Source organism: Bombina bombina, chromosome 4 (genome assembly GCF_027579735.1).
Source record: "Bombina bombina isolate aBomBom1 chromosome 4, aBomBom1.pri, whole genome shotgun sequence".
Taxonomy (NCBI): Eukaryota; Metazoa; Chordata; class Amphibia; order Anura; family Bombinatoridae; genus Bombina; species Bombina bombina.
In genome coordinates this window covers 44632362-44655214 of record NC_069502.1, presented here as the reverse complement: position 1 = coordinate 44655214, position 22853 = coordinate 44632362, and the positions used below count along the sequence as shown (strand labels likewise).

At 39.6% G+C, this 22853-nt stretch overlaps 1 protein-coding gene across 1 annotated transcript in view; it reads right to left on the bottom strand.

Moving 5' to 3' along the window:
* LOC128655883 (uncharacterized) overlaps positions 1-22853 on the bottom strand; it is a 96056-nt gene that overhangs the window by 13725 nt on the left and 59478 nt on the right. Inside the window, exons 6-7 of the mRNA XM_053709472.1 lie at positions 21498-21643; positions 912-973 (exon numbers count right to left, since the gene is read on the bottom strand). Of these exons, the coding sequence (XP_053565447.1) occupies positions 912-973; positions 21498-21643 (208 nt within the window). The remainder of the gene's footprint in view (positions 1-911; positions 974-21497; positions 21644-22853) is intronic.

The following is a 22853-nucleotide window of genomic DNA, read 5'->3' as shown; positions in this document are numbered from 1 at the left end:
TAACTATTAGTTATATTGTAGCTAGCTTAGGTTTTATTTCACAGGTAAGTATGTATTTAGTTTTAAATAGGTATTATTTAGTTAATAATTGTAACTTTAATTTAGCTCTATTTTAATTATGTTAAAGTTAAAGGTGTTAGGGTTACAATTAGGGTTAGGGTTTAATATAGTTTAATTTAGGTTGTTGCGAGGTGGGGGGCTGGCGGTTTAGGGGATAATAGGTTTATTTAGTGGTAGTGATGTGGGAGGCCAGAGGTTAAGGGTTTAATAGCTTTATTTAGTGGCGGCGATGTCGGGGAGCGACCTCACCGCAAAACTCGTAATGGCAGCACTATGGGAATCCCATGAAAAAAGGTCTTTTTTTTGTGCAGGACTGACGTTGCGTTACAGGCTAAAAGGCTTGCAGTACAGCTATACCGACAAGACTCTTAATGGCTGCGTTCCGGGTTTTAACGCTGAAATGGCCATTTGTTCAGCTTTAAAACACGAACGCAAAACTCATAATCTACCTGAGTAATAGCACTTACAGATGACCATATCTAGTAGGGCAGAAATTTCACAAACTAACTTGTGGCAAAGGTGGCATCCTATGAAATTGCCACGTTTAAAGTCACTGAGCTCTTCACTATGACCCATTGAACTGTCAGCATTTGTCTATGGAGATTTCATGGCTGATATTATGCACCTGTTAGAAATGGGTGTGGGTGGAACATATGAACTCATTTATTAGTAGGGGTGTCCACATACTTTTAGTTATATGATGTGTGCATGTATATCTCTCTTATATATATATGTATAATAATCTACAATGTTAGGAGACATTTAAAGCCCTGATGGGATACATCAGTACAGGATGGTAAAGGTTACAGAGAAGTACAAAACAAAGACATCCTATAAGAGAAGTAACTTACTGTATAGGGGAATGCTGTTGAATATGGTAATCCTCTCCATGTTTGATGCATTGAGTCATGTTCTGTAACACAAATATATTATATTCATAGGGTATCTACCAATGACAAGGTGATACATGATTTAGCTGATATACTGTACAATAAGGGACATGAAACCTTCATGATTCAGACAGAGCTTACAGTATTGGAACTATCACAAATGAACATCTTTATCTTGGTGTCCTTTGCTAAAGCTTTATTTCTTTCCATGAGAGCATACTGAGGTAGGCTCAGTGCACGTGTCTTGATCACATGGTTAGCATACAGTGCTTAAAGGGACATTAAACAACTGAATACAACTAAAATAGAATGGTTATTAATCACTGAGCTATTGATTTTCCTCCTGTGTCTGCATCAGTCTTCAAACTTGTTCTTTTATTTGAACCCATTGCCATTAACAGTTAGTGAAGCTCGGCATCTTCACACTGGGCGCCGCCATCTTGTTATGTAACTGTTATACTGTGCAAAAAAAACCCCTGCAAAAATGTAACTCTCCTGCTCTCTATTATGTGAGCTAAACTGAAGTGAAACGTACAACTGTCAAAAAGCAGATCTATGAAAGTGCATTGCTCCTGTCACATGATGCAACAATACGCGCGCTACAAGATGGCGGTGCCTAGTATAAAATGCAGAGGTTTAACTGGATTCTGTAATGAGTTTAAAGTGAAAGTCAATCCTAGAGTTTTTTAAACACTAGGATTGACTATTGAAATAATCAAACGGGGCTTTCATTCATGAAGTATAAGATACTTAATGTAGAATTCTCCTTTATTTGTTTCAAGCGATCGCCGTTCTTAGCTGCTCAGGCAGCCCACGGCAGACCGCTGTTTGGCTTGAGAGGTGACGTTTTCACCTCTTAGCCAATAGCCGTGCGGTAAATCCGGCTTGGCGCCCCTGGGAGCCGGATTTACAACACAACTATTGACTAAGAGGTGAAAACGTCACCTCTTAGCAAAATAATTTTTTGCCGTGGGCTACTGTAGCAGCTAAAAACGGTGATCGATTGAAACAAATAAACAAGCTTTCTACATTAAATATCTTATACTTCATGAATAAAAGTCCCCTTTATTTGTTTCAATAGTCAATCCTAGCGTTTCAAAAAGGCTAGGATTGACTTTCACTTTATATAACAAAAAAGACTTTAAAGAGAGCTGCAGGTATAAGAGTAAACAATAGCACTGTGAATAGTGACCAGGTTACTGATGTTGTACCCAGATGTTTAATGTCCCTTTAACACACGTTCACACTTGCTCCTGAGCCTACCTCAGTATGCTCTTATAGAAAGAGACTAAAGGGCCATCTTTTGTTTGATAACTATTGGCATGTTACAGAAAAACAAAATGTATGCTTACCTGATAAATGTATTTCTTTCCGGATATGGCGAGTCCACGGCATAAATTACTGTTGGGAATACCACTCCTGGCCAGCAGGAGGAGGCAAAGAGCACCACAACAAAGCTGTTAAGTGTCACTCCCCTACCCATAATCCCCAATCATTCGACCGAAGGTAAATGGAGACAAAGGAGTAACACAAGGTGTAGCAGTGCCTGAGGTTTAGTTCAAATTAACTGTCCTAAAATAAAGGGCCGGGAAATACCCGGAAAGAAATACATTATTTAGTTTTCTTTCCTAAGATATGGTGAGTCCACGGCATCATCAATTGCTGTTGGGAACCAATACCCAAGCTAGAGGACACAGATGATTAGGGAGGGACAAGACAGGTAACCTAAACAGAAGGCACCAATGCTTGAAGAACCTTTCTCCCAAAAGAAGCCTCAGCTGAGGCAAAAGTATCAAATTTATAAAATTTGGAAAAAGTATGCAGAGAAGACCAAGTTGCAGCCTTGCAAATCTGTTCCACAGAAGCTTCATTTTTGAAAACCCAAGAAGAAGAAACAGCCCTAGTGGAATGAGCTGTAATCCTCTCAGGAGGCTGCTGTCCAGCAGTCTCGAAAGCCAAAAGAATTAAACTTCTCAACCAGAGAGAAAATAGTAGCAGTAGCTTTCTGACCTTTACGTTTCCCAAAGAAACAAACAGGGCAGAAGACCGGCGAAAAACCTTAGTCGCCTGAAAGTAAAATTAAAGAGCACGCACAACATCCAAGTTGTGTAACAAATGTTCCTTATGAGAAGAAGGATTAGGACATAGAGAAGGAACAACAATTCCCTGATTAATATTTCTATCCAAAACCACTTTAGGAAGAAAACCTAACTTAGTACGAATAACTGCCTTATCAGCATGAAAAATAAGATAAGGCGAATCACACTGCTAAACTGAGAGTTACGAAACTGTCCGAGCAGAAGAGATAGCAATAAGTAACAAAACTTTCCAAGATAACAATATCTATGGAATTCATTGGCTTAAGCGGAGCCTGCTGCAAAACCTTAAGAACAAAGTTAAGGCTCCAAGGAGGGGCAACAGACTTAACACAGGCCTGATTCTGACCAAAGCCTGATAAAAAGATTGCACATCTGGCACGTCTGCCAGACGCTTGTGCAGCAAAATCGATAAGGAAGCAATCTGACCCTGCAGAGTACTGACTGATAAACCCTTCTCCAGACCTTCCTGGAGAAAAGACAAAATCCTAGGTATCCTAACCCTACTCCAAGAGTAGCCCTTGGATTCACACGAAAAAAGATATGTACGCCATATCTTATGGTAAATATTTCTATTAACAGGCTATGAGCCTGAATCAAGGTCTCAATGACCGACTCAGAAAAAATACGCTTGGACAGAACTAAGCGTTCAATCTCCAAGCAGTCAGCTTCAGAGAAACAAGATTTGGATAAAGGAAAGGACCCTGAATTAACAAGTCCTTCCTCAGAGGCAATCTCCATGGTGGGAGAGATGACATCTCCACTAGGTCCGCATACCAGACCCTGCGAGGCCACGCAGGGGCTATTAGAAAACTGATGCTCTCTCCTGTTTGATACAAGCAATGACTTGTGGAAGGAGAGTAAATGGAGGAAACAGGTATGGCAGCCTGAAATACCAAGGGACCCCCAGAGCATCTATTAGTGCGGCCTGAGGATGGATCCCTTGACCTTGAACCGTACCTTGGAAGCTTGGCGTTCTGCCAAGATGCCATCAGATCCAACTCTGGCACCCCCCCATCTGAGGGTTAAGCTGAAGAATACCTCCGGATGGAGTGCCCACTCCCCAGGATGAAAAGTTTGTCTGCTCAGGAAATCCGCATCCCAGTTGTTTACTCCTGGAATGTGGATGTCAGATAGACAGCAATTGTGAGCTTCCGCCCACTGAACGATCCAAGCCACCTCCTTCATGGCTAAGGAACTCCAAGTTCCTCCCAAGTGGTTGATGTAAGTCATTGAGGTGACATTGTAAGAATGGAATCTGATTAACCATGCTAAGGACAACTAAGGCCAACTAAGGCCAAGCCATCAGAGCATTGTAAATTGCTCTCAATTCCAAATGTTTATGGGGAGAGCAGACTCCTCCCGAGCCCATAGTTCCTGCACCTTTAACGAGTCCCAGACTGCTCCCCAGTCCAGCAGGCTGGCGTCAATGGTCACAATCACTCAGGAAGGTCTCAGAAAACATGTGCCCTGGAACAGATGTTCCTGAGAAAACCACCACGGAGAGAGTCTCTTGTCAACTGATCTAGATCTATCCTCTGATAAAGATCCGCATGATCCCCGTTCCATTGTCTGAGCATGCACAACTGCCGAGTTCTCAAATGGAATCGACCAAAAGGAATTATGTCCGTGGAAGCTACCATCAGAATGATTTACCTCCATACATTGAGCCACTGATGGCCAAACAGTAAATTGTAGAGAGAGGCAAGAAGTTTGGCTCTCCTGACCTCTCTCAGAAAAATTATCGATAGGGAATCTATTATCCAGATTCACTTTCCATCCGTGGGAATGAAAAAAAGACAACAAGATCTCTTTGTGAGATTTTGCTTGTTGAAAAGATGGTGCCTGAACCAATATGTCATCCAGGTAGGGCGCCACTGTAATTCCCCCGAGACCAAATCACTGCCAAGAGAGCCCCCAGAACCTTTGAGAAAATTCTGAGAGCTGTGGCAAGGCCAAACGGAAGAGCCACAAACTGAAAGTGTATGTCCAGAAAGGCATATCTCAGAAATTTGTGAAGATCTCTGTGAATGGGAACATTAAGGTACGCCTCCTTCAGGTCTATGGTCATCATGAACTGACCCTCTTCTACTAAAGGAAGAATGGAACGGATAGTTTCCATCTTGAAGGACGGTACTCTGAAAAACTTGTTTAGACACTTCAGGTCTAGAATAGGTCTGAAAATTCCCTCTTTTTTGGGAACCACGAACAGATTGGAATAGAAACCTAGACTCTGTTCCTGTACTGGGACTGGAACTATCACTCCCAGAAAGGAAAGATCCTGTACACATTTAAAGAACACCTCTCTTTCTATCTGGTCTATAGATAATCTTGAGAGGAGGAACCTGCCCCTGGGAGGAAAGGCCCTGAATTTGAGCTGCAAAAAATGTATATACTCGTCCCACTGGATTACGGTAGACAAGAACTTGCCTTCCAACCCTAAAGGTTAGGATGGGGCAAAAATTCCCTCTTTAACCAAAAAATAAAAACTTATCCCTGTTCCTCTATAGGAACTGTCCAAAGAGGATAGGTGCTCTAACGATAAGACAAATTAAAGAGAAAGAGCCTTGAGTGAGGCCTGCCATCATACAATAAAACCGACGCGCTACCAGCGTCAGTTTCAGAATGCTTGTCTGATATAAAAATGTGCCTATTACAAGCATATAAGCAATATAAGCAAATATCTTACAGTCGAAAACCACTAATAAGAGTCTACAAACTATATAGCAATAGCATCATATATGAGACATAAATACTCTCCATCAGACAACTGTTACATCATCTGTGGGGGAACTGTCTATATCATAAGAGTTATTTTATCAAATTATAAAAATAATTAATTTGATACAGGAAATGTATTTAAAATCATTTTGGATATAGCATTTTAATTGAACAAGAAAATTTGGCTAAAATTTACTGCACCTCCCTGACTCATAAGATAAGAATGTAAATTATCTTGGATCAAATGTGTCCAAAGATTACCACTTGGCCAGGAAAAAGCCCTGCTGTTTGTGAACACAGAAGAGAAACCCAGGTGGAGTCCCATTGTCTAGAAACTATTGTGAATAAACTTACAAACAAATGGGCCCTCACTCATATGTTAATGAGATGCCTGCTAGTCTAAGTGACCAACTCTAAGTGACCAACTGTACAAATAATTAACTGATAACCAGTGTATATAATGTACCACATATTCAAATGTATAGATAAGTTAAATATGGAATTAAGTATATGCACCATATAACCAGTATGATATGTATGTATATGTGCCTATTTGATGTATACGTATATATATATATATATATATATATATATATATATATATACACATACACACATACATATGTGTATCTATGTATGTATTTGATTTGGATGTTTATGTATTGTATATGAAGATATATACTGAGTACCTGACCAAGTATCTATCTAAATCATAAGGATTTTATTTTTAAACTGGTATAGTTTAGTTAAACAAAAATATTAAAATGAATATATGGAGATGGCCACATCTATAATGGACCTGCATCAGGCCGTCCGGCAGGAGGACAGCTTACACGGTATGAGAAGACACATACTCCTCACAGAGACCTGTAGAAAGGTAATATTTTCGGAGATATTACCAGTGCCATGTGCTAACTCAAAGCTAGATTACAAGTTAAGCGTTATGAGTCAAATAGTAGCGTTATGGCCCATTTTCCCTAACACAGCCATTACAAGTCTTGTCGGTATAGGTGTACCGCAAGCCTTTTAGCCTGTAATGCAACGTCAGTACTGCACTCTTAAAAATGAAGTTTTTTATGGGATTTCCATAGCTCTGGTATTACAAGTTTTGCGTTCTGGCTAAAAAAACCTGCGTTACAGCCTAAAACGACAAGATCTGTAACGCCATCTAAGAGCAGTATTTATGAGTTTTACACTACAAATCTGTTACATAAAACTCATAACTAAACTGCTACAAAGTACACTAAACAACCATAAACTACCTATTAACCCTTAAACCGAGGTCCTCCCGCATCGCAATTACTATATGAAACTTATTAACCCCTAATGTGCCACTCATGACATCGCCGCCACTTAAAAAATTATTAACCCCAATTCCGCCTCTCCCCGAAATCGTCACCACTATAAAAAAGTTAACCCCTAAAGCACCACCCTCCCGCATAGCAAACACCATTTAAATATTATTAACCCCTAATCTGCTGTCCCGCCCACATCGCCCCCACTATACTAAAGTTATTAAGCCCTACACCGCTGCCACTATAATAAACCTATTAACCCCTAAACCACAAGCCCCCCACAACGAAATATACTAAGGTAAACTATTAACCCCTAAACCGAAAGCCCCCCACATCGCAAAATAAACTAAATTAAACTAGTAACCCCTAAACCTAACGCCCCCCTAACTTTATATTAAAATTACAATTTCCCTAACTTAAATTAAAATTTACCTGTCAAATTAAAAAAACTAATACAATTAAACTAACATAATCCTTAAACTAAAATTAAACTAACTACCAATTAAATAAAACTAAACTACACATTAAAACAATCCTAACACTACAAAAAAAAACACTAAATTACAAAAAAATAACAAACAAAATTATTCAAAATAAAAAAGAATTACACCTAATCTAATAGCCCTATCAAAATAAAAATAAAGCCCACCCAAAATAAGAAAAAAACCTAGCCTACAATAAACTACCAATAGCCCTTAAAAGGGCCTTTTGTGGGGCACTGCCCCAAAGATATCAGCTATATTATTATTATTATTTTAAGACATCCGGCGCAGAGCATACTCTTCATACGGTCGCCGCCATACACTGAAACTTCAATGCAAGGAACGCGATTCAAGATGGCATCCCTTGCATTCCTATTGGCTGAAAATTTTGAATCAGCCAATAGGAATTAGAGCTGCTATAATCCTATTGGCTGTTCAAATCAGGCAATAGGATTTAAGCTGCTCTCATTCTATTGAATAATTCCAATAGAATGAGGTAAATAAAACTCCAATCCCAGATGGAATATACCCAAGGGTTTTACAGGAGCTTAGCATTGTTATAGACAAACCTCTACTCTTAATTTTTCAAGACTCATCCTGAGGCATAGTACCACATGACTGGCGTAAAGCTAATGTGCAATTCTTCAAAAAGGGAAGCAGGGCTGATCCAGGAAGCTATAGACCAGTTAGTCTGACATCAATAGTGGGGAAGATACTTGAAGAAGTTATAAGGGATTATATCGACACCGTTGACCATCCCCTTCTCCTATGGACTCTCAGCTCCCTTGGGTTAGTGACACTGCCCTCTCCTGGATCGACTCTTACCTATCTAATAGGTCCTTTTCTGTCTAATTTGCTGGCAACTCCTCCTCCTCGTTGCTTCTGTCTGTTGGAGTACCTCAAGGCTCTGTTCTGGGTCCTCTACTCTTCTCTACTTATACTTCCTCACTGGGTAAACTTATCAGTAGTTATGGGTACATTTATCAGTAGTTATGGCTTCAACTATCACTTCTATGCGGATGATACTCAGATCTACCTACCCACCCCTGCACTCTCTCCATCTGTCAATTCTCACATTAGCGACTGTTTATCTGGCATTTCTTCATGGATGGCCCCTCACCATCTAAAAATCAACATGTCCAAGACTGAGCACCTTCTAATCCCCCCCTCTAATTATACTCCATTTTCTAACTTTTCTATCACTATTGAAAGCACCACTATCTCCCTATCACCCCAAGTCAGCTGCCTAGGAGTTACCCTTGACTCCAGTCTGTCCTTCATACCCCACATCCAATTGCTCTTTTCATCCTGTCACAATCACCAATGCAATATCTCCAAAATTAGTCTGTTTAAACTAATCCACTCCCTAGTAATTTCCCAACTTGACTACTGTAATAACCTACTAACTGGCCTTCCTCTATCCTGCCTCTCCCCCTTCAATTCATCCTAAATGCCTCTGCTAGACTAATCCATCTCTCCTGACGCGCTGTATCTTCTGCACCTCTGAGAGTCCCTTTACTGGCTCCCCATTCACAGCAGAATTAAATTCAAAATTCTCACCGTGACCTACAAAGCCCTTACCAACCCAGCCCCCCCATCTGTCCTCACTCATCAACAAATATCCTCCAGCCCGCCCCCTAAGATCAAACAATGACCTGCTGCTTGCATGCTAGACTACAGGACTTCTCTCGTCCGGCACCAACCCTCTGGAACGCACTTCCTCGAGCTGTCAGACTTTCCTCTAACCTCTACTCATTTAAACGCTCCCTAAAGACCTTTTGTTCAGGGAAGCCTATCACCAAACCAATAACAAACAAATTCCACTTGCCTAATAGTTGCCCTCTGTCAGGGTTTTTTCCCTGTTTTGTTTGCCATGTGCTGCTGGCACCCATTTTACTCACCTCTCTTGCTGACTATGGTGCATTGTGGGGGATGCTGCTCATTTCCTGCACTTCCTTTTATGGCCAGACTGGTGTGCATCATCTGTGTGAGACAGGATGCAGTCTCAGAATTGTGATGTCATCACTTATTATTTAAAGGGCCTCTGTTCAGTATGCTTTGCCTTTGCGTTGTCTCAGACCTGTTTTTGAGAGTTCCTGTGTATTACCTGGCTGTCTGACGTCCTTCCTGGTTCCTGATCCCTGGCTTGTTCCTGACTCTGCTGTTTTCCTTGTTCCTGATTCCGATTCACTTTGGCTCCTGACTCGGCTCATCTGACTACCAGCTCTGGTTTTGACTCCTGGCTTGTTATTTGACTTGTGGACTTTTTATTATTTTTTTGTTATTAATAAAGGTGTGATTATTTTTGCACTTCTCATCTCAGTCTGATTCCTGGCACCCTGACATTACGCAAAGGCAATGAATCCTGATGGTGCTAATAATCCTTCTTTACCTGCCATCATTTCCAGGATGGATGAACAGGATCACCGCTTGGATCAATTTGCACTAGCCCTGCAAACCCTGCTTACTCGCACTGCACATATGGACCAAAGTGTCCCACAAGTTATGGCTGCTCCTGTTTCCGCTGCTGCACCTAGTCCTACCAGGAGCATGTCCGGTTCTGCACCTCTACCTCAGCGATATGGAGGCAATCCTATTTAGTGCAGAGGGTTTTTGAACCAGGTGGGCATTTACTTTGAGATGTTACCTCAGGCGTTTCCCTCTGACAGAGCTAAGGTGGGATTTCTCATCTCGTTACTCTCTGACACAGCTCTTGCCTGGGCTAATCCCTTGTGGGAGACTAATAAACCTGTAATTTCAAATTACCCTGAATTTGTGGCCTCCTTTTGAAGGGTATTTAATGTTCCGGCTCGCTCCTCCTCTGCTGCTAAACGACTCATGTCCATTCAGCAAGGTACAAGATCTGTTGCTATGCTATTGAGTTCCATACGCTTGCCGCAGAGGTTGGTTGGAACAATGAAGCCCTTGTTGCCGCCTTCTTTCATGGGCTCTCTGATGCGATTAAAGACGAAGTTGCTGCCAGAGATTTACCAGAGGATCTCGAGGCATTGGTGTATTTTTTTATCCTAATTGACATCAGACTCAGAGAGAGGCCCTCTTTCAAGGAGCACTTGCAGAAGCCTCCTGTTCCGTTGTCTCCTACGTGTTCGTTCCCACCCATGCCTCCTTCTCCTCCCATGCCTCCTGGTCCAGAGTCACCAGGTACTGCTGAGCCGATGCAGTTGGGATTCACGTGTCTCTCCACTGCGGAGAGGGCCTCTAGGAGGAGCTCTGCCTCTATTGTGGGTTACAGGGCCACCTTTTGAAGTCTTGTCCTACACGGCCGGGAAATGCTCACACCTAAGGTCCTGTCGGGTGCAGACCTTGGGTGGTTTATCCTCGTCCCCGGAACCGCTTAAGGAGAAACATTTGGTCACGGTTGTCCTTTCCTGGGTGGACTCATAGTCACCCAGGCTCTTGTTGACTCCGGTGCTGTGGGCTATTTCATTGACAGTGCTTTTGTATCAAAGCACTCCATTCCTGTTTTGCCTCGGTCTGTTCCGCTTGCTATTGAGGCCATTGATGGCAGGCCCCTTCAGCCCGCACTCGTTACTCACGAAACTGCTCCGTTGTCCATGGCTGTTGGGGCTCTCCATTTTGAAACCCTCCAGTTCCAGGTGATAAACTCTCTGCATTTTCCGGTTGTTCTGTGTTATCCCTGGCTCCAAAAGCACAATCCCAGCCTCGACTGGCGCAGGTCCGAAATTTTGTCGTGGTCCCCGCAATTTATTTCCACTTGTCTTCGGAATCCAGTTAAAGTCTTGTGCACTTCTTCGGTATCTCAATTGTCAGAGGAGTACCAAGAGTTCCTAGACGTTATTGACAAGGTGCGTGCCGGTACGTTGCCTCCTTACCGATCTTCTGATTGTGCCATAGACCTGCAACCCGGAGCCATTCCTCCTCGGGGCCGGGTTTACCCTCTGTATGTTGCAGAGAATTGTGCTATAGAGGAGTATGTTGCCGATGCTCTGTCGCGGGGGATCATCCGCAAATCCTGCTCTCCTGCAGGGGCTGGCTTCCTCTTTGTGAAGAAAAAGGGTGGCGAGTTAAGACCATGCATCGATTATAGGGGTCTTAATCGTCTTACTATTAAGAATGCTTACCCTATTCCGCTCATAATGGAACTCTTTGACCGCCTCAAGGGAACTACGGTCTTTACTAAACTTGATTTGAGAGGAGCGTACAATCTTGTTAGAATCAAGGAGGGCCACGAATGGAAAACAGCGTTTAACACCAGGAGCGGGCATTATGAGTATCTTGCAATGCCCTTTGGCCTATCTAATGCTCCTGCTGTTTTCCAGGAATTTATTAATGATTTCCTACGAGATATGTTGCAACAGTGTATTTCCTGCACTTCCTTTTATGGCCAGACTGGTGTGCATTATCTGTGTGAGACAGGATGCAGTCTCAGAATTGTGATGTCATCATTTATTATTTAAAGGGCCTCTGTTCAGTATGCTTTGCCTTTGCATTGTCTCAGACCTGTTTGTGAGAGTTCCTGTGTATTACCTGACTGTCTGACGTCCTTCCTGGTTCCTGATCCCTGGCTTGTTCCTGACTCTGCTGTTTTCCTTGTTCCTGATTCTGGCTCGTCTGACTATTCGCTTTGGCTCCTGACTCGGCCCGTCTGACTACCAGCTCTGGTTTTGACTCCTGGCTTGTTATTTGACTTGTGGACTTTTTATTATTTTTTTGTTATTAATAAAGGTGTGATTATTTTTGCACTTCTCGTCTCAGTCTGATTCCTGGCACCCTGACACCCTCTTCTAACTCCACACTAACATCGTTATCACCTTTGCAGTCCCCACCTCCTGTTTCTCACCCTCCTACTCATCTAGATTGTAAGTTCCCATGGGAACAGTGCCCTCAATTCCCCCTGTATACGTTTGTTTAATTTTGTCCGGTGTCTTATATTGTATTGTACTGTACTTTTTATCTTTGTACCCATGGACCGGGCTGCGGAATCTGTTGGCGCTCAATAAATAATAATAATAATAATATTGATGAGCATATTTGTGTAAACAAGATTATGAGTTCAAATCAGCATGGTTTTATGAGAAATAGATCAAGTCAAACTAATCTAATTAGATTATATGAGGAAGTGCAAATAAAGATAAAGGGGAATCAGTTGCCACATGAGAGATTAATGTAAAAAATGAAGGGACTAGGAATAGCTGAAAATGTTATCTCATGGACAAATAACTGGATAAAAGTTAGGGAGCAACGAGTAGTAGTAAATAGATTATACACAGATTGGACAAAGGTAATCAGTGGAGTACCCCAGAGATCAGTACTGGGCCCTGTTCTTTTTAATATTTGTATTAATGACTTGGAGTAAGGATTAAATAGCAACATCTCTTTTTTTGCAGATGATACTAAGTTAATTAAGGTCATTAGGTCAGAGCAGGATGAACTTTTGTTACAAGGGGATCTGCAAAAATTAAAAGTATGGACAGGTAAATGGAAAATTAGATTTAATACGGGAAAATGCAATCTATTATTTAAATGGCACAAGACTTAGCCAAAAAGAGGAGGAAAGGAATTTGGGAGTAGTAATAGAGTGCACAATGCAGGGCAGTGGCTTCTAAGGCTAATAAGATAATAGAGGCGCTGGTTCTTTGTTTTCAGCTGTGGATGTTCCTTCCCCACTTTATCTCACTTGTCCTCAATTTCTAGGTGCAAGGAACAAGGCTGAGGCATCAAACTGAAGCATTTAAAATAAGGTGTATATCTACTCACAGTAAATATTCCAAATGTCCGGCTCTCTCCTGTTGTTAACAAAAGCAATTCCACAGATTTTTTTTTTATAAAAAACTGTATTTATTGAGCTCAACGCGTTTCCACGGACCCAGCCGTCTTTCTCAAGAGCAGTAAAAAAGTTTAAAAGTGCTTTACATACCAGATAGCATACCTTGCCGCTCCATAGGCGTTCTTTATATACATAATTATCAAACGGTACCTGTTTCCCCATTGGAGGAGAAGCAGGTTTACACTCATTACAAAAATTATCCCCATAATGATATATTACTTGGAATTAATTCTAAACATTAATTAAACATCGATACCTAAATATCATAACAAATTTAAAATATGAAAATATATAGCATTCTTTTTGGAATCGCTGTTTAGCCGGTTTTCCGTTCCTTTTCGAGTTGTATTGACTTGTCAGTTCCCATTCAGGTCCGATCTAGAACACATGATTTCGGCTGTCCAATAAGAGTGAATGCCATTCTAGATGCGATCGGGATCACATGATTTTAAGGACCAATAGAACACGTCTCTGCTTCTTATATATGGATGAAACAAAATATAGTGAATAAAAAGACCGTTCATTAATATGATAAACAATACAATGATATAAAAAATAAAATGTTATTCATTTCTATTCATTGCTTGCTTTTTTGTCTGTCTTTCTTTAATATGAATGTAGCTAAAACAACTGAAGTGAACAATATACTGATATTTGCTAGTTATACAACAAATATATTATTTGTTATTTTGTAACAAGAGGTTAACTTTACAAAATGGTAAGTACATAGGAAAATTATATGTGGGTTATTTTAACTTTATATTGGCATTTATTATTACAGTTAAAGTGTCTAAAGATAAATATTTGGACATTAGTATTTTGATTATCTCCCAGTTATATTGCTCCAAAGCCATTTTTTAATTTCTTTCTTAAGAAATGAGATAGTTGATCCAAAATTCAAATAAATTCATATGCAAATTTATATGTCTTTATATTGACATTTAATCAATATGTGACTTATTTGTATTTGCTTTTTAATTTATAGTTTACTATAGCTAAAATCGGTACCCCAAATTTGTTACATAAAGGCCGCTATTTTGGTGTCTTTATTGAGACCCCATTGTGCATATGTTTTGAGTGTGTCTATCCATTTCAGCTCTCTTTGATCTAATTGTTTCGCTAAATTCCCCCCTCTCCAGTGTAATTTTACCTGTTCTATCCCCATCCACAGGAAAGAATCCTTAGTGTATAGTTTACAATTGTTACAATGTAGTGGCACTCCATGATCTTCATGGTTTTTTTCAATTTTGTTGTGGTGTTCCATAATTCTCGTATTTAGAAACCTGGACGTTTGTCCTAAATTTTGAATTTTGCAGCTACATTGCAACAAGTATATAACATTTTTGCTTTTACATGTAATGAACTCTTTTATTTCGTATTTTTTGCCTGTAACTGCTGAATTGAAAGTTTTGTGACTTCTTTTAGTATAATTACATCCTTTACATTTTCCACAGGTAAAAAAACCTGTTAGATTACTTATTTGAAGTGTTTTTTTGGGGGCTATACCTTTTATTAACAAGGGGGCTAATGTCTGTTTGAAATTTTGTCCCTTTCTATAAATTATTATGGGTTTGGTGGGTACTATGGGTCCCAAAAATTCATCTTCCTGTATTATGTGCCAATGCTTGTCGATAATTTTTTTAATTGTTTTATGTTCTGTATTATAAGTAGTTACAAATTTGGGAAAGTTGTTAGGAAAAGAGGGATCTTTTTTGTTGTTTTCTATTAGAAATAAAAGAGTTAATTACATGTAAAAGCAAAAATGTTAAACTATACACTAAGGATTCTTTCCTGTGGATGGGGATAGAACAGGTAAAATTACACTGGAGAGGGGGGAATTTAGCGAAACAATTAGATCAAAGAGAGCTGAAATGGATAGACACACTCAAAACATATGTACAATGGGGTCTCAATAAAGACACCAAAATAGCGGCCTTTATGTAACAAATTTGGGGTACCGATTTTAGCTATAGTAAACTATAAATTAAAAAGCAAATACAAATAAGTAACATATCGATTAAATGTCAATATAAAGACATATAAATTTGCATATGAATTTATTTGAATTTTGTATCAACTATCTCATTTCTTAAAAAATGGCTTTGGAGCAATATAACTGGGAGATAATCAAAATACTAATGTCCAAATATTTATCTTTAGACACTTTAACTGTAATAATAAATGCCAATACAAAGTTATAATAACCCACATATAATTTTCCTATGTACTTACCATTTTGTAAAGTTAACCTCTTGTTACTAAATAACAAATAATATATTTGTTGTATAACTAGCAAATATCAGTATATTGTTCACTTCAGTTGTTTTAGCTACATTCATATTAAAGAAAGACAAAAAAGCAAGCAACGAATAGAAATTAATAACATTTTATTTTTTATATCATTGTATTGTTTATCATAATAATGAACGGTCTTTTTATTCACTATATTTTGTTTCATCTATATATAAGAAGCAGAGACGTGTTCTATTGGTCCTTAAAATCATGTGATCCCGATTGCATCTAGAATGGCATTCACTCTTATTGGACAGCCGAAATCATGTGCTCTAGATCGGACCTGAATGGGAACTGACAAGTCAATACAACTCGAAAGGGAACTGAAAACCGGCTAAACAGCGATTCCAAAAAGAATGCTATATATTTTCATATTCTAAATTTGTTATGATATGTAGGTATCGATGTTTAATTAATGTTTAGAATTAATTCCAAGTAATATATCATTATGGGGATAATTTTTGTAACGAGTGTAAACCTGCTTCTCCTCCAATGGGGAAACAGGTACCGTTTGATAATTATGTATATAAAGAACGCCTGTGGAGTGGCAAGGTATGCTATCTGGTATATAAAGCACTTTTAAACTTTTTACTGCTCTTGAGAAAGATGGCTGGGTCCGTGGAAACGCGTTGAGCTCAATAAATACAGTTTTTATAAAAAAAAATCTGTGGAATTGCTTTTGTTAACAACAGGAGAGAGCCGGACATTTGGAATATTTACTGTGAGTAGATATACACCTTATTTTAAATGTTTCAGTTTGATGCCTCAGCCTTGTTCCTTGCACTTAGAAATTGAGGACAAGTGAGATAAAGTGGGGAAGGAACATCCACAGCTGAAAACAAAGAACCAGCGCCTCTATTCTAGCACAACACATCGATTTGCACAGTGTTTAAAGAGAGACTGTGAGACGGCTGCGGTTCAGAATCTCAAAGGGAAGTATTCACCCATATTGTACACTCTTTGCATGTAATAAGATAATAGCATGTATTAAAAGAGGCATTGATTCAAGGGAGGAAAACATAATTCTGTCACTTTATAAATCCCTGGTAAGACCTCACCATGAGTATGGTGTGCAGTTCTGGGGACTGATCTATAAAAAATTAAATTGCAGGCCTAGAAAAAGTTCAGAGAAGGGCCACAAAACTAATAAGGGGAATGAAGAATTTAAGCTATGAGGAGAGGTTAGCCAAACTTGGTCTGTTTTCTCTAGAAAAAAGGCGCTTGAGAGGTGACATGATTATTTTATATAAATATATTCAAGGCCCATATACAGAACTGTTTATTCCAAGAAAATAATTTGTGACAAGAGGTCACAATTTAAGCCTGTAGGAAAACAAAATTTATGTTTACCTGATAAATTTCTTTCTTTCTTAAGGCATGGTAAGTCCACGGATCATCAATTACTGTTGGGAATATCACTCCTGGCCAGCAGGAGGAGGCAAAGGACACCACAACAAAGCTGTTCAGTATCACTTCCCTTCCCACAAACCCCAGTTATTAGACAGAAGGAAAAGGAGAGAAAGGAAATAACACAAGATGCAGAGGTGCCTGAGGATTAGATAATCAAAAACTGTCTGTAAAAATCGGGAGGGCCGTGGACTCACCATGTCAATAAATAAATACATTTATCAGGTAAACATAAAGTTTGTTTTCTTTCTTAAGACACGGTGAGTCCACAGATCATCAATTAATGTTGGGAATCAATACCCAAGCTAGAGGACACAGATGATAAGGGAGGGACAAGACAGGTAACCTAAACAGAAGGCACCACTGCTTGAAGACCCTTACTCCCAAAAGAAGCATCAGCCGAGGCATAGGTATCAAATTTATAAAATTTTGAAAAAGTATGCAGAGAGGACCAAGTTGCAGCCTTGCAAATCTGTTCCACAGAAGCTCAATTTTTGAAGGCCCAGGAGGAGGAAACAACCCTCATGGAATGAGCTGTGATTCTCTCAGGAGGTTGCTGTCCAGCAGTATCATAAGCCAAACGAATTCTACTCTTCAGCCAAAGCGAAAGAGAAGTAGCCACAGTTGTCTGACCCTTGCGTTTCCCAGAGAAACAAACAAACAAAGCAGGAGACTGACAAAAGGTCCTAGTCGCCTGCAAGTAGAATTTCAGTGCACGCACAACATCTAGGTTGTGTAGAAAACGCTCCTTATGAGAAGGATCAGGACACAGAAAAGGAACAATGATTTTGTGATTAATATTCCTGTCCTAAACAACTTTAGGAAGGAAACATAACTTAGTACGAAGAACCACCTTATCAGCATGAAAGATAAGATAAGGGGAATCACACTGCAGCGCCGAGAATTCCGAGACTCTTCGAGCAGAAGAAATAGCAACAAGAAACAAAACCTTCCAAGATAACCTCTTACTATTTAAGGAATGCATAGGCTCAAACGGAGCCTGCTGTAAAACTTTAAGAACAAGGTTAAGACTCCATGGAGGAGTAACAGGTTTAAACACAGGCCTGATTCTTACCCAGGCCTGACAAAAAGATTGCACGTCTGGCACAGTGGCAATAGACACCGCAGCCTGCCATTGGAGACCCTGGTGAACATACATCTTCTTTAGCAAGGCCTCCAACTTCTTATCTATTGGATCCTTAAAAGAACAGCTATCCTCTGTGGGAAAAGTGGTTCTCTTGGCCAAAGTGGAGATCGCTCCTTCCACTTTAGGAACCGTCTGCCACAACTCCTTAATGAAGTCAGCTATCGGAAACATTTTCTTGAAAATTGGAGATTGAGAAAAAGGAATTCCAGGTCTCTCCCACTCTCGTGCAATAATCTCTGTAGCACAATCTGGTACCGGGAATACCTCCACCGTGGAGGGAACATTAAAGAATTTGTTTAGTTTACTATATTTCTTAGAGTTGACTACGACAGTCGTATTGGAGTTGTCAAAGGTAGCCATAACCTCCTTAAGTAACATACGGAGGTGCTCAAGCTTAAACCTGAAGGATACAACTTCAGCATCAGAAGAAGGAATTATACTGTCTGAGTCTGAGATTTCACCCTCAGACGCTACCAAAGTGTCAGACTTTTGAGAAGGAGCACCCTGTTTAGCCACAAATGGATCAGAAACCTTACTAACTGACTCTTTAAATTTCCTCTTGCGTTTTCCCTGAAGCATAGAAAAGGCAGACAGTGCCTCAGATACCACAGAGGATACCTGGGCAGCAATGTCTTGCAAAGAAAATCCTATCGGAGAGTGAGAGGAAACGCAGGGCACTGCATGTAGAGATGAAAATGATTGGGACGCTTGAGGAGAAAGCTGCGGCATATCTGATACAGGAGACACCTGAAGAGCATCCGCCTTAGATAATGATGGCTCAGGATCAAAAAGTCTATCCCTTTAACAAAGTTCTTTCAATGCATGAAGAACAAAAAGGTACTGGTGGTTCCACATGGGAGTTAAAGCATAGCCTACACGCAACATTTAGCAAAGCCTCTTGGTCCATATTACCAAACAAGAAGGCCAATAAAAGGCAACAACAACAAAAAAATCTTACATTTAACTTCTTATACTTAGCACTAGAAAAACGATTACTGCCCCTTTAAAGGACCAGTAAACACAGTAGATTTGCATAATCAACAAATGCAAGATAACAAGACAATTCAATAGAATTTACTCTGAGATTCAAATAAGTAGTAGATTTTTTTCTAAAAAATTTCAAAGTTATGTATATTTCCACTCCCCCTGTACCATGTTATAGTCATCAGCCAATCACAAATGCATATACGTATAGTCTGTGAATTCATGCACATGCTCAGTAGGAGCTGGTGACTCAAAAAGTGTAAATATAAAAGAATGTGCACATTTTTTTAATGGAAGTAAATTGGAAAGTTGTTTAAAATTACATGCTGTATCTGAATTATTAATTTAATTTTACCTGAGTGTCCCTTTAAGTGCTTTTTAGTCCAAAACTAAAACGGAGCTCAATAATCCTGTCCTTCAATTCCCAGGCAACCCTCTACACCTCAGCTATGTTGCTGAGGTTCCTACCTGTCCTGCTGACTGAATTCAAATCTTAAAAAAAAAAAATGTTCAAGTTTCACTCTGGAATCCTGATAGACAAGTCGGCTAAGCGATTTCACGCCGTTGCAGCTGAAATATTAACAGCGTCACCACACCGGAACTCACAGGAAGTGAGCCCAGAAAGCGCGCCTTACACTATCTGCAACCTCAGCAAGGGAATCGCCTCACCTATAATCGGGGGCAGTTCCGGCGGCCATTAAGACAGAAGGAAAAAAAGTTTCAGAAAAACGCATGGCCGCACTAAATAAAATATTAATAGCGTCACCACTTTCTTACACTGTCCTTGACCGGGTCTACACCAGAGCTAAGGACACTGACTGAGCCACCAATAAAAATAAACTATCACCTCCTCATTGTCCACAGTGCCTGCTATTCTGCCTTAATATTAACCCTCAATAGGGTCAATGAATAAAAACGTCTCCATGCAGCCTCAGACTGCTGAAGTGCCAGTATTTTTCCTCTTGAATAAAAGAAAATATTTTCTTCGCACTTACCTGTATGTCAGTCTGTCTGGCAGAAAGACAGCTCACCTGGTTTGAGAGGATACCATTCCTCACATGGACCTGTGGAGAAAGAAAGATCCGAGTAAGCTTACTCAGGCTTTCTGAATATGGCAGCAAAACTGTTGAGAAAACGCAGTGAGGATTGTACCTCACAAGTTCCAAATTGCTTAAAAGCCACCACTGCCGTACTGAAGAGACTGACGTGGGGTACGGCTAGACCCAAGGAAAGATCAGAGCAAACCTACTCTGCTTTAAAATAATAAAATCTTGATTGAAGTAAACTTCTTTTCAGACACTGAAAACTTCACCTCCTCCTTGCACTGCAGGCAAATAGAATGACTGGGGTTTGTGGGAAGCAAAGTGTTACTTAAAGGACTAGTCAACACTGTAGATTTGCATAATCAACAAATGCATGATAAGAAGACAATGCAATAGCACCTAGTCTGAACTTCAAATGAGTACTAAATTTTTGTTAAATAAATTGCAAAGTTATGTCTATTTCCACTCCCCCTGTATCATGTGACAGTCATCAGCCAATCACAAATGCATATACGTATATGCTGTGAATTCTTGCACATGCTCAGTAGGAGTTGGTGACTCAAAAATTTTAAATATAAAAAGACTGTGCACATTTTGTTAATGGAAGTAAATTGGAAAGTTGTTTAAAATTGCATGCTGTATCTGAATCATGAAGTTTAATTTTGACTTGAGTGTCCCTTTAACAGATTTGCTGTGGTGCTCTTTTCCTCATCTTGCTGGCCAGGAGTGATATTCCCAACAGTAATTGATGATCCGTGGACTCACCGTGCCTTAAGAAAGAAAGGAGATTTAATCTTCTGCAACAGACAAGTGTTTTCACTGTAAGAGCAATAACAACATTGTGGAACTCATTACCAAAGGAGGTAAATAATGCCAATACCTTAGATACATTTAAAAATGGTTTGGATACATTTCTGGCTAGAAACAGAATTCAAGGTTATGATTGCTTGTATTAAATGGGTCACTGTTTAGTGGGATTCATTTAAGCTCAACAGGAGATTTTTTTTGTAAGTATATTAGATTTGTATAGGTTGAACTTGATGGACTTCTGTCTTTTTTCAACCTCATCTACTATGTTACATGTTACAGTGGGTAGGGAAATTTAAAAAAAATGTAAAAAAAAATGACATATTACTCATTTCAAATTCTGAGTGCTATTGCATTGTCTTTTTATTATGCATTTGTTGATTATGCAATTTTACTGAATGTAATGGACCTTTAGGAGTGGCAACTAAAAAATGAAAAAATCCTAATACAAAGTATAAGTATACCTGAATTTCATCTTTAGTGGGAAGTTGGCCACCAATACGGTTGCATTTGTGTAAGCTGTCGTTGTGAGTCATTTCTTTTAAAAAATTAGCAATCTCTTTTCCATTGCACAAGGTCCAATTAGCAGTGATGGAAGGAGACGTTGTACCTAAAACATAAGAGAGTACACAATAAATAGAGTTTTATACATTCAAATGTAAGGTGTAAGAAAATGTGTGATGGAATAAAACCGAGGCTGCCCAGAAATTAGTGAGCTGAAGTCTGCTCGTCAGTGAAGTGTGCCAGTATGATTTACTTGTGCGTATAGTGCACTGGGTGTTATAAAGCCTTCATGGCATATATGAATGTACGCATACATGATTGGCATGATTAAGGGAGCAATCCTGAACTGTAGCCTGTGCTTGAATCTATATTAAATAAACTGTTTGTAATATAGTGTTGTCATAACTGGATTTCTGATTAGAAGTTCTGATAGTAACTCATGTTAGAGTGCACCCTCTCTGGTGATGAACTAGATCTTTGCTGTTGTGGGAAAATGTCTGTCTGCACTGAATAAGCACATTAGGTTGATCTAAAACCATTCTTAATTAATAGAATAAACAAAGGGTTAATTTATCAAAACCTTTTAAAATGCAAAAGTTATCAAGTTAATCTGTGGCCACAGGATTGAAAACACGTGACAATTATAAACAATGTATATTAAATAATAAGCAATTGAAAACAACATTTATGTTTACCTGATAAAAAATTAATTTATTTCATGGTGGTGAGAGTCCACAAGCCATCACGTGTAGAATTAAACCCCAGTCCACTTGGAGGAGACAAAAAATACCCAACATACCAGGAGCTTTTAATCCTCCCACTTCCCTACACACTGTAGTCAAACATACAGGGAGTGCAGAATTATTAGGCAAATGAGTATTTTGACCACATCATCCTCTTTATGCATGTTGTCTTACTCCAAGCTGTCTAGGCTCGAAAGCCTACTACCAATTAAGCATATTAGGTGATGTGCATCTCTGTAATGAGAAGGGGTGTGGTCTAATGACATCAACACCCTATATCAGGTGTGCATAATTATTAGGCAACTTCCTTTCCTTTGGCAAAATGGGTCAAAAGAAGGACTTGACAGGCTCAGAAAAGTCAAAAATAGTGAGATATCTTGCAGAGGGATGCAGCACTCTTAAAATTGCAAAGCTTCTGAAGCGTGATAATCGAACAATCAAGCATTTCATTCAAAATAGTCAACAGGGTCGCAAGAAGCGTGTGGAAAAACCAAGGCATAAAATAACTGCCCATGAACTGAGAAAAGTCAAGCGTGCAGCTGCCAAGATGCCACTTGCCACCAGTTTGGCCAT